This window comes from Talpa occidentalis, unplaced genomic scaffold (genome assembly GCF_014898055.3).
Source record: "Talpa occidentalis isolate TD23 unplaced genomic scaffold, MPIMG_talOcc4v2.1 talOcc4.12, whole genome shotgun sequence".
NCBI lineage: Eukaryota > Metazoa > Chordata > Mammalia > Eulipotyphla > Talpidae > Talpa > Talpa occidentalis.
In genome coordinates, this window is record NW_023601212.1 from 55,350,406 (window position 1) to 55,362,560 (window position 12,155).

General features: G+C 36.9%; 1 protein-coding gene across 1 annotated transcript in view; it reads right to left on the bottom strand.

Moving 5' to 3' along the window:
* SOAT1 (sterol O-acyltransferase 1) overlaps window positions 1–12,155 on the bottom strand; it is a 60,122-nt gene that overhangs the window by 8,303 nt on the left and 39,664 nt on the right. Inside the window, exons 4-12 of the mRNA XM_037506383.2 lie at window positions 10,294–10,442; window positions 8,720–8,779; window positions 6,609–6,716; window positions 5,567–5,849; window positions 4,810–4,888; window positions 3,957–4,038; window positions 3,614–3,659; window positions 2,796–2,925; window positions 229–326 (exon numbers count right to left, since the gene is read on the bottom strand). Of these exons, the coding sequence (XP_037362280.1) occupies window positions 229–326; window positions 2,796–2,925; window positions 3,614–3,659; window positions 3,957–4,038; window positions 4,810–4,888; window positions 5,567–5,849; window positions 6,609–6,716; window positions 8,720–8,779; window positions 10,294–10,442 (1,035 nt within the window). The remainder of the gene's footprint in view (window positions 1–228; window positions 327–2,795; window positions 2,926–3,613; window positions 3,660–3,956; window positions 4,039–4,809; window positions 4,889–5,566; window positions 5,850–6,608; window positions 6,717–8,719; window positions 8,780–10,293; window positions 10,443–12,155) is intronic.

Here is a 12,155-nt window from a genome sequence, read left to right on the forward strand (position 1 = left end):
TAAATTCTCGCGGGACTCGGCAAAAACCATAAGCCTTATGAAGGATGCAGATATTAGAAGACAAGTCTAGCTAATTATATCTAAATCAGAATTTCAGATTTAATATTGGTAAAATGCTTGAAAATTTTTTACAGTGATTAGGTTAAAAAACTAGTAAGCAATAATACTGAAGTACTTAACATGAAGACATATGTAAAATATTAAAAGATGAATCCAAGTATAGATTACCTTATAAAACATTCTGTCACCAAAGCGTAACATCTCAGCAAAGGCATTGAGCCAGCAGTGCAAAAAGGCAAAAAAGGTAAGGAACAAGATCAGTGCACCTAAAAAATAAGATAAAAAAATAGAAGTTTTTGCAAATACCAAGTTCACATAACAAGCAGTTAATTATATGTCATTATTTGCTTAGGTGAAATTACTTTTGTAAAGTAAAAGTTATTATTCTAGCTTACTCATTTCAGAGATGATATGATGTTCTTTTGACAACTAATTTTACAAAGCAGTAACTTACTTCCAAGTGGATTTCACAGATGACAAGTAACCAAGATTGTTTTTAGCAGAAATGCTAACATCTAAGGGTTAAGTTGGTTTCTAAAGTTCTTTTTTTTTTTTTAAACATATCTGTATTTTTTTTTGAAAGATTTATTTATTTGTTTATACAAGCATTGGGTACAGTCAGAAGCGCGGGAGGGTGAGAGAATTCACCAGAGCCAGGGCGGGGAGCAGAGCAGGCAGAAGGACCGAAGTACACTGCTGAGGGGAGCAGCGGATGGCAGGAGAGGTCTGCGCACCATGTGGGACCCTCCTCCGGTGGCCGGGGAGCAGCCGGGGATCGAACCGGCGCAGCACAGGCTGTGTGCAGGTTCGCAACCCAGCGCTCAACCGCTGTGCCACCGGAGAGGCCCCGGTTTCTAAAGTTCTTTAAAAATCTGTCCCCCTGGGCCTCCACTGGTGGCGCATGCAGTTGAGAGTAGTGCTGTGAAGCTGTCCGCAGCCTCTGCATCGTCAGTTCGACCCTGGCTGGCCAGCAAGTGTCCCACATGGTGTGGCAGACCTCTCCCACTACTCCCCTCAGCAGTGTATTTTGTCAGTCTGCCTGTTCTGTTTCCCTCTCTGTCTCTGGTGAATCCTCTCACCCTCCCACGCATCTGGCCTGTACCCCGGTTCGTGTATAAATAAATAAATCTTTAAAAAAAATAAAATCTGTCCCCCAAGCATTCTTCTAAATCAGCTCTATAGAACTTGGGGAGAATTTTCCTGTCCCTCTCTCCCCTGATGTATCTGGCAATTCTGGAGACATTTTTGGTCATCCCAGCACAACGGGTGGGGATTGTACCACTGGTATCTAGTTATAAAAGGCCAAGATATTGCTAAATATCCTGCAATGTATAAAACAGCATCCTCAAACAAAATCATCCAGCCCAAATGTCAATAGTGACATGATAACTTATGTTCAACTCTCCTCCCAGGACTGTAAACATCTCCCACAACTGCTTTTGCCATTCCATAACATCCTGTGTCTTTGCATCCATACCTCTCCTAGGAAGGACCATTCTACTACTTCTGTGCCAAGCGAACAATTACCTATTTTATAATAACCAATGCTAACTGGCATGTCTAATATAAAATAAAGTTCAGGGCCTCCCTGGTGGCGCAAGGGGTTAAGACACAACCTATGAAGCAGTCCGCAGCTTCTGCAGCAGGAGTTCAATCCCCAGCCTGCCAGTGAGCTACCCACATGGCGCAGCAGACCTCTCCTGACTCGCCTGCTGCTCCCCTCAGCAGTGTATTTCAGTCACTCTGCCTATTCTGTTCCCCACTCTGTCTATGGTGAATCCTCTCATCCCCTCCCCACACCTCTGGCCTGTACCCCAGTTCTTGTATACATAAATAAATCTTTAAAAATAAAATAAAGATCATCATCCTTGTGCTTATCTATTTATTATACTATATTGTGAAGTACCCTTTACATATCCACACCTTTCAGTCACTTCTTTATTCAAAAAATACTCATAAAGCATCTGCCAGTCAACGTGGGAGAGACTGACTGGCTATATGCCAGTCCTTGATGTCTAGGAATTTGCAGCCTAATGAGAAAGACACACAGTACATAATATATATCTCATTATAACAACAGATAAAAAGAATTTATTAGAGTAAATCTAGGTGTGTGGGGGAGGGAGAGGAGAAGGGGCAATAAGGAGAGTTATTTGAAGTCTGGGGACTAGAAAAAGAAGAGAAAGGATGACAGAAAAACATTACCAACATTTATTGGGCAGGGGAAAAAGAAAAGAGTAAGTAAAGGAAACTGTAAGTATAATTAAAGAACAACCTCTAAAGTCCAATTCTTAGATCTCTAGAAATGAATGAAGCTAGGAGGCTGAGGTGTGGCTAGAAAAACAGGAAGAGAATAACCAAAGTGACCAGAGAGATTTCAAAATGTGTTCAACAACATCTAATGCTTCATGGAAATCAAACAAGAATAAGGTCTAAACAATCTACTATAATTACAATCTAGGGGTTACTAGTGATTTTAGCAAAGGTCATTTCCATGAACTGGAGCAAGATTACAGTGACGTTAATAGTGAACAGAAAATAAAAGATAATTATCCACAAGTCAGCAAAAGCAAAACTTGACTGAAAGGCAGAGCAATGGACAGAAGGGCCTAAGTGGAAATAGGTGGAGATGAGTTTATAGTAAAAAGCAGATAAATCAACAGTGCTCATACACAACCACTTTCTATTTCCCTTGCAACTTTATGAATGGACAAATTAAGTAGTACCCATGTTACCTGGCAAGATGGAGTTAAATATGCACAGCACCAGAACACGAGCACTGAAAGGCTCCTGTTTGATATTCCGAAACAAGGGGGCGCAGAGCCTTTCAAAGATGTAGTACACGTAAAAAAAGCAACCAAAAACCTGAAACATAAAGATACAATAATGATGGTTTAATAAGATAAGTCGGAGGATGATTTTTTTTTTTTCAAAAGAAAATACAGGTGACCCTTAATACATTCCATTTATCATTAGTATATTAGATTGCCAGCCTGTAATCCTTCTGAGTTATTACTCAAGCATAGTTTCTATCACTCTTTCCCCAACAAAATGACAATTTCCCTTTACCAAATGATGACTTTTAAAAGATCAGAGCCTTGGAAACTTTTTCCTGCTATATGAAATCCATAACAAAGAACTTATTTCATAAATGGGTCGAGCCAAGAATTTAAAATGGGATCATGTGGGATTTACAATTTTGAACAGGGGTTTGGGGGTGGTTGGAGGTGATGGGGGTGGTTCAGATATCTCTCACACACATGAGCTCACACACACATACACACAAGCAAAAAAAAAAAAAAAAAAACAGGAGGGGAGGAAAATTAAGATGAATGCTTACTGAAATAATCAAATTAAATTCTTCAGTTGAATAAAAGTATTTCTGATGTTGGCAACTGAATATCATTTACTGTACTGAGAATAGTTTAAAAGACTTCATCAAGAGTTCTAACAGTTTCCAGTAGACATGAATTTACCAATAATTAAATTATTATTATAGATGAGAATCCCTTTTTCACCAATCAACAAACCTTAGGTAGTTAAAAAAATTTACCTGTGCAAACTGCATAGCAACATAACCCCATCTAACAGTAGGAGTCCTAAAAAGGAAGAAGCAAAATATATTTTCTAACTAAAGTAAATAATTGAACTTTAAGATCCTCACAATATTCTCCCACATAGGACATCATTTTGGTATATGAAATATTTGTATAATTCTGTCAAGAATTACTGTAATCAAATTGGATTGCTAGAATCACCAACCATGGTGGTCCCATGCCAATGAGAAAATTAAAACTAATTCTAAATGCTCCACAGCCTAGTAAGAACTGGCCCCTGTTCATCTAACCCACCTCACTCAGGCCATACTTCTGCAGCTCACCACATACTGTCATTACCTGGGATAGCTGTCACGGTAGATGAGGGTAGGAGCGAACAAGAAGTACAAGTACTGGTTGACTGTGGGTACTGGAACAGTACCTGGAAAAGAAAAGCTATGCTTAGCATCAGGGGTGTCTAATTTATGTCAGCAAAACTAAATGGGGAAGATAAAGAAGCACAAAATAGGGAAGAATAAGAAACTACCTCGTTTATTTAGCTCATGCTACTTCTTCCTGATATCCCAAAGAGACTTCTTAGTCTTACATTAATTGAAAATTATCAATTCCTCTAAACTAAGCTATTCCTAAAAAGATTAGGCTCACAGGTGTGTAAGATGTCTATTAATAGTTCATAAAAATAACAGATGAGCCTGATCATCAATGTATTAAAATTCTAAGTACAGGGCCTCCCCTGGTGGCGCAGGCGGTTGAGAGCCATGCTGTGAAGCTGTCGCAGCCTCTGCAGTGCCGGTTTGATCCCGGCCAACTGGCAAGGGTCCCACATGGCACAGCAGACCTCTCCTGTTGCGCCCGCTGCTCTCCTCAGCAGTGTATTTCGTCAGTCTGCCTGTTCTGTTCCCCACTCTATCTCTGGTGAATCCTCTCACCCTCCTGCACATCTGGCCTGTACCCCAGTTCTTATATAAATAAATAAATAAATCTTTTAAAAAATAAAATAAAAAAAAGAATGAGTATTTTTAAAAAAATTCTAAGTACAAAAGCAAAATAAAAATAAGATTGTCTTCCAAATCAATGCAGGTCCTATATATATAGAATTGAACATAATATCTACATAATACATCATCCAGGAAACACCAATGGTTGAAATACCCTATTGATAATAATCCTTTGACCTAATGGAATTACATACTTGATTTCTCTTTAGTTGCAGCTAGTACACGAGGCACATTCTCTCTGACAAAAGAATGGGCCTTCATTATGAAACGAATCTGCAAAGGGAGGGGAAAAGAAGATGAATTTTCTGTTATTATCTTTTCTCCTATAGGAAACCCCAGAACAGCACTAGATTATAGTCACACACAGAATTTCTTAATTTGCATATACCAAGTACACTTTTATGCAATAAAACCAATGAAAAACCAACTCTAAAGATAGACAATGTTCTGCAGCACCTAACAGCACTATTTCAGGTACATATAAGGGATTAAAATTCTGTTGAAAAAGCCTCCTGAACAGTCCTTTCCATTAGTCAAATAGCACATTATAGGACAGCCAACAATGTCAGAGAAGTCTGAAGGGTGTATAAACAAATTTAAATAGATCCTTTCTTTTTATGAAAAAGCTTGCATGGCAAAACAATGAATCTGATACTTTTAAAGTGGAATTTTATATTTTCTAATTTGGATGCATTTTATAAAAAATTGCTCATAACAAAATTCATATTACTCTGAACAGTACAATAATTTCAGTTACCAAGAACTGAAGACCACTGAAGTTAGAACAAATTTTAAGAGAAGAGATAGTCAAGTTTAACACTTTAACTTTACAGATAATGGCATGATATGAAAATTTATCCAACTAATCCAACAAAATGACAGTATTTTGTTATTGCTATTATATTATTATTTTAACCAAGTAGAACATAATTTACCTGCTCAAAATCTTACCTGTTCCAGTATAACAAGGAACCGGGAAGCTGGAAAGAGTTTATATGCTAGCAAAACATATGCTGGTCCAAAACCTAGAATTCCAATCTGGAAGACCATGAAAAGCAGGCCATGGATGAAAGAATGGATCACTGGATGAGAACTCCTACTGTAGCGTCTGGCCCAATGTTGAAAGAGGAAATAGGGAATTGAAAGTGTAGACAAGAACATGGCCCACCATATCCAGATAGCAATATTAAGTCTGCCAAAAGCATAAGCCATAACATTGAACTCTAGTACCAGCCTGAGAAGAAAAAGCAGAGAAAAAACACATAAAAGTGAATTTTAATATACACTGATTTATATAATTATAATTAATTAAAAACTTTCAGACCCAAAACTTTCAACCTTAAGAAACAAAACATGAATATCTTGAGATCACAGATCTAAGAGTTGTGCTAGACAGAGAACTGCTTCTAAGCCTCTGCTTCACTGAAAGTGATTTTTCTAAAAGCCCTAAGATAATACAGTTTTTACAATATAAGATACCTGAGATAACGTAAAATAAGACTTTGAACTTCTCTAAGATTTGATTCTCACAATAAATTTAAACTCCAAAATATTCTATGATAAACATTTAAATTATTCAAATAGTTATCAGAGTCATGGACAAGATACGATTTATCATAACAAAATAGATACAATGAAAAAATCTAATACACTACTATATCACCTCAAATTAAGCAAATAATTCAACGTATAATTATCACACTGTCATTTGTAAAGTTATAATTTTCTTCTTATATTAAAGAGATCACATTTAGCAAAAGTTAAATTCAATTAAGCTACTTATTTTTATTTTTCATAATTATATTAATTTCCTTACATTGTTACTCATTTTTGTACAATATTTGATTTCCAAGTAGAACTTCATACTCAAATTAACTTCTTTGAGATTTTCTGAAGCAAATTTAATCAAATCACCCTTGACCCAAATTTAAATAGGATGGGAACCACCAACATCTCATGCAACAACTAACCAAACACCCTCTTTCTTATTTACCTTCCTTCATCAATATAATCTACCGCAAGTGTGCTGAGGATAAAGAGAATGAGGAGGGCAATAAACATGTGATAAATTGTTCTGATGTGGTCCACCTCAAACAGCTCACTGTAAATGTAATTCAAAAAGATAAAATTAATAATCTATATTTAATTTTAAACACCATCTAGTAAAGATGTTAATGCATCCTCCAAACACACTTCAGACAATCACAGAACATTCAACACCTGAGCCTAGGACAAAGCTCTTTCCAATAATGTGATACTGCTGAATAGAAAACAGCACAGATACAGCAAACCCTTAAATGGTGTTCGTCTTGAACACCTACCTCCTAAAAGCGAGCAGCAGTTGTTATTCTAAGTAAGCAAAAAATCTTTTATCAAAAACAGTGAACACAGAAACCAGTTCAAATGCTAAGATGTTTTTCTCATTCTATTGTTACATTCCACTCTCTATTATCTGACTAATATATAGAGTACCATGTATTCCTAAGACGTTAAGATTCACAAGTACTCCCATCTCTACAAGGCTAATAAGGGTGATAACCAACTACCACCCTACACTTCTATGAACAACCATTTACAAAAGTTTTACTTTACCCTATCCCTCACTGATCTTTGTACTTGAGTCAGACTTGGCTACTTTTTCTAAATAAGTAATTTTATATCTGAGTAAAAAGTGTCTTAGTTTAGTTTTTTAAAAGAGATATGGCAGGTTTATTAGGAAAAGTAGAAAAAGAAAAGCACCTGCATAGTCACAAGTGGGCAGGAGAGCGGCCTCTTTAAAGTGTTTATTTATTTTAATTTTTTTTAGATTTATTTTTATTTATTTATGCATACAAGAACTGGGGTGGAGGCCAGAGGAGTTGGGAAGGGAGGCGTGAGAAGATTCATCAGAGACAGAGCAAGGAACAGAACAGAAACATAACAGTGTACTCAAATACACTGCTAAGGGGAGCTGTGGGAGAGACAGGAGAGGTCCGCTGCGCCATGTGCATTAGCTTCCCTGGCAGGGGACAGAAGTCAGGCCATAGCAGCAATAGCATGCTAGCACCCTCTTTGAAGTGTTTTAAAGTCTAGGGCCTCCCCGGTGGCGCGGGGGAGGGTAGGGGTCCCACATGGCGCGCAGACCTCTCCTGCGGCCAGCTGCTCCCCTCAGCAGTGTACTTTGTTGGTTTGCCTGTTCTGCTTTCCGCTCTGGCTCTAGTGAATTCTCTCACCCTCCTGCGTTTCTGATTATACCCAGTGCTTGTATAATAAATAAAATAAATCTTTAAAAAAAATAGTCTATTTTAATTTTCCCCAACTCCCCCATCACTAAAATCTTAATTATAATGTCCAAAATAATAGTTTTATTTTCCCTTTTTATGTGAAAGGCCTGCATTTCTACTATATATAAATTTTAAAAGATAAGTTTCTTCTAACAGTGTAGGAAAAACACTCAAATATTTTAAATTACATATCAGAAAACTCTGGCTTTCTCAAACTTTAGTATATACAAAACAGACTTTTAGAAAGGGAAATTTGATAACCATAAGATGATTTTTAAAATGAGCATATTAGCAGGAATACTCTAATAAAATACCAACTCAGCATTGCAAAAGTAATATCCATTACTAATCCAAAGTACCTTTGATTTTCAGTTCACAAATAAAGCCACTACAATTAACTTACACTAATTTTTTTCCCTGAAATACACCCAATCAGGGTTCTAAAATAAATCTGAGAAAACTATCACTTCTCTTAGCTGGCTAAAAAGAAAAATAATCCGTATATAAAGAAGGCAGCAACACCAAAATTCTCTTGAAGTGATTTGCCTATTAGAATCTAGCTCTCTGCATAATCAGTTATCTAAAGGAGTTTATCAGAGGACAGATAACCATTCCTATTGCAACTCCTACTTTGAAACTACATACAGAACCAGAGAATAATCTGAAAGGAGCAGAAGACAGCAAATGCACAAAAAGTAGTCTCAAAACTAATGATTTATAGGAATACAGAACTTGTTAAACATTCATAGGTTGAGCAGTGGTTCCATCAATCAAATTTATTTTATATTTATTTATTTTTAACTCAAGCTAATAATTAACAAAACCAAAATAAAATACTCACTCTAAAAGAGATCGTCTTGTAATAAATATCTTTCCTTGTTCTGGAGGTGCTCTCAGATCTCTGGGAGAAGCAAAAAAATAAAAAAAATAAGTACTTAAAGTGCTATAAGAAATTTAAACCTAAGGATAAAAGAACATTAACAACCACAACATGTAACGTTAATTTTTTTAAAGATTTATTTATTTATGCATACAAGAACTGGGCTACAGGCCAGAGGTACGAGGAGTGAGAAGATTCAGAGACAAAGTGGAGAACAAAACAGGCAGATTGACTGAAATACCCTGCTGAGGGGAACAGTGGGCAAAACAGTAGAGAGCTGCTGTGCTATGTGGGTCAGCTCCTGGCTGGGGATTGAACTTGTGCTGCAGTTCAGCTTCATAGTGCTGAGGCTTAATCCCCTGGGCCAGCAGGGAGGCCCCTGTAACATTAATTGTCTTCTCACTGTGACACAGGTATACTGAAGGGTTTTTATATCTTATCTCAATCCTTCTGAACAATGCTGATGTGGCACATGCACATCTGGTTAGAACGGAAGAGATGGCGGCACACCAAATCTGAGAAGCACTCAAAAGGGCCCTGTAGCTCAGCCTCTACGCACATGCATTACAGACATCAGTAGGGTCAGGGACAGGCCTCCAGCTACACTTTACTCCAGTTAACAAACTGTATTATTGGTCTATCCTCCAAAACTGCACTAATGTTTCAGATACCCTCCTAATGGGTCAACAGACTTCCACAATCCCCCACACAGCCTCTGAGTCTTAAAGGTTGCCTCCCTTATTATAAATTTCAAATTTTATAAATAATTTTAAAAATTATAAATTTCGTAAAGATCAAATATTAACATGTAACATTTATCACATTTTTTAGAGCTTTTTGCAGTACCACCAGTACTTTGGCTGACTATTTCTGGTCAAAACTGTCCAGAAGAACAGGACACTGACAGAGAGCACGAGGCATAAAATTAAGGAGAGCAGAGTGGCAAATTAGCACACTTGGCCTTTGATTGCCTTCCTCTACTGTTCTAGATGGCCAACCAGTTAAAATCGATATACTAATCATAAAATTACAAGTATATATAAAATACAAGAGAGAGACAAGACTAATGATGTGGTACAGAACATGGGCCCTGGATTCTAGGTTCAATTCCTGCTATATTATGTTGGATATTTACCAGCTTTGTGCTTCAGTTTCCCAATCTGTAACAATATTGACTTCCTTTGGTCATTTTTTTTTTTCCATTGTGTTATTTTTTGTTATTGTTGAGTTAATGCTGGCTTACATACAAGCCGTGTATGTTTAGGAGGTACATGTTCATATTGTTTCCATTTAAACGCAGAGTACTCCAGTACTTTACATAGTATTGATTCGACTGTTTTATTGGTCAGATATGCATATTTGTTACAATCTACATAAAGAAGGCCACCCTTCAAGAAATTAAGTAATTTGCCTAGGGTAACACAAGGCTACTAAAAAATGGTGCTAGGGTGTGAGTTTAGACATTTTACTGCAATCCACATTCTGGTCATCTATACCATAAATGTTTGCATTAAAAATTTAATTCTCATACTTACTTAGCTCTATGGTTTTTCTCTCCTTCAAGAACTGAAAAGCTTGTGAGAGCACACCCACCATTATCTAATGATGTTGATTTTTCAATGAGATTGGTCACAAAATCATCAAAGTGATTGCCAACTTCCTTCATAAAATATGGCTTCAATTCCTAGAGGTAAGTGAAAAAACATTAGGAACAAACACATACTTGTGGATTATGAACATTTTTTAAAGGGTTCCTTTAAACAGAGCTAAATTAAACAAAATCCATATTAAGTGTGTGCAAAGGAGTAAAAAGAGAAAAACAAACTTGATAGTTGACCTGCAGTTTCAGAAATGGCTACTGAAAAACAACAGAATGATTTGGGTATTGTTAAAAATCTATAGTCTGGGGCCTCCCTGGTGACACAAGGGGTTAAGCACAGCACTGTGAAGCTATTCACAGCCACTGCAACACAAGTTCGATCCCTGGCCAGGGAGGGACCCACATGGCACAGCAGGCCAGGGAGGTGACACACATGGCACTGCTCTTCTCAGCAGTATACTTCAGTCAGTCTGCTATTCTGTTCCCCACTCTGTCTCTGGTGAGTCCTCTTACCCCCCACATATCTGACCTATATCCCAGTTCTTGTGTGCACAAATAAATAAATCCTTAAAAAAAAATCTATACCCTTCTGTGCAATAATCAAAGTATTCAGCTACTTCTACAAATGATGTAAAAAAAAAAAAAACAGAGCATAAGTGATTAAAATACGACTATTTTCTCTTCAAATTTTTATCTAGAAAACAAACGAATTTATATATCACCATTATATAAATTTAAGTCCCTTCCTTCTCAAGCAATCCCTTCATCCCCACGTTCCCTCTGTTTGTATTTTGGATCGTGTCATTTCTGTATGACACCAACATTTACATGATGTTTATTCCTACCTCTATAGCTATGTATTTATCTAATTATAATACCACACTTCATAAGGCTATTATGTACTACTCCACACTACTTTTTTTTCCATACTATTTTTACCATCTTAAAACTTACACATCCATGAATTTTGAAAAGTAGGAAGTAAACAAGTATTTATTCAGATTACAATTACTGTGGATGCTCAAATTATAAATGTGGGTATTTTTTTAATTGACAGGACTCACCTACATTAAGGAGAACAATGTATTATTTACTGATATTTCAAGGAAATGATTCTTTTTGTCTTCTAATTAAATTATTTAAGTTGAATTAAAATTATTAAAATTATTAAATTATTTAATTAAAATGTGTGAAGTAGCATTTTTCTAGGTTTTATTATGCAAAGAGTTTGGCCAAGTTCTTTAAAAATAAAGCTTGGGGCCTCCCCTGGTGGCGCAGGCGGTTGCTGTCCGCAGCCTCTGCAGCACCGGTTAGATCCCGGCCAGCCGGCAGGGTCCCACATAAGAAGCAGACCTCTCCTTCCTCGCCCGCTGCTCCCCTCGGCAGTGCATTTCATCAGTCTGCCTGTTCTGCTCCCCACTCTGTCTCTGGTGAATCCTCTCACCCTCCCGCACATCTGGTCTGTACCCCGGTTCTTGTATAAATAAATCTTTAAAAAAAAATAAAAATAAAACTTAATAATATCAACATACCTAACTGAACTATATGAAGGCTTTTCAAACTGCTGTCTCTCAGAGTTCCCATATGTCTTGTAGGTCCTGGACAATGAGACTATACTAAGATCCTAGCTTTCACAAGATAGCAGATGAAGTGGAAAATACAAGATGTACCCATAAAACCAAAACATGGTAGACCACCTAAAAGGATCACCTGAACAATACAACCATCAATGAAAGCTCAAAGAACATATAAGCACTTAAACAAAATAGTAAACAGAGCAAGCAAGGATGAGAATGC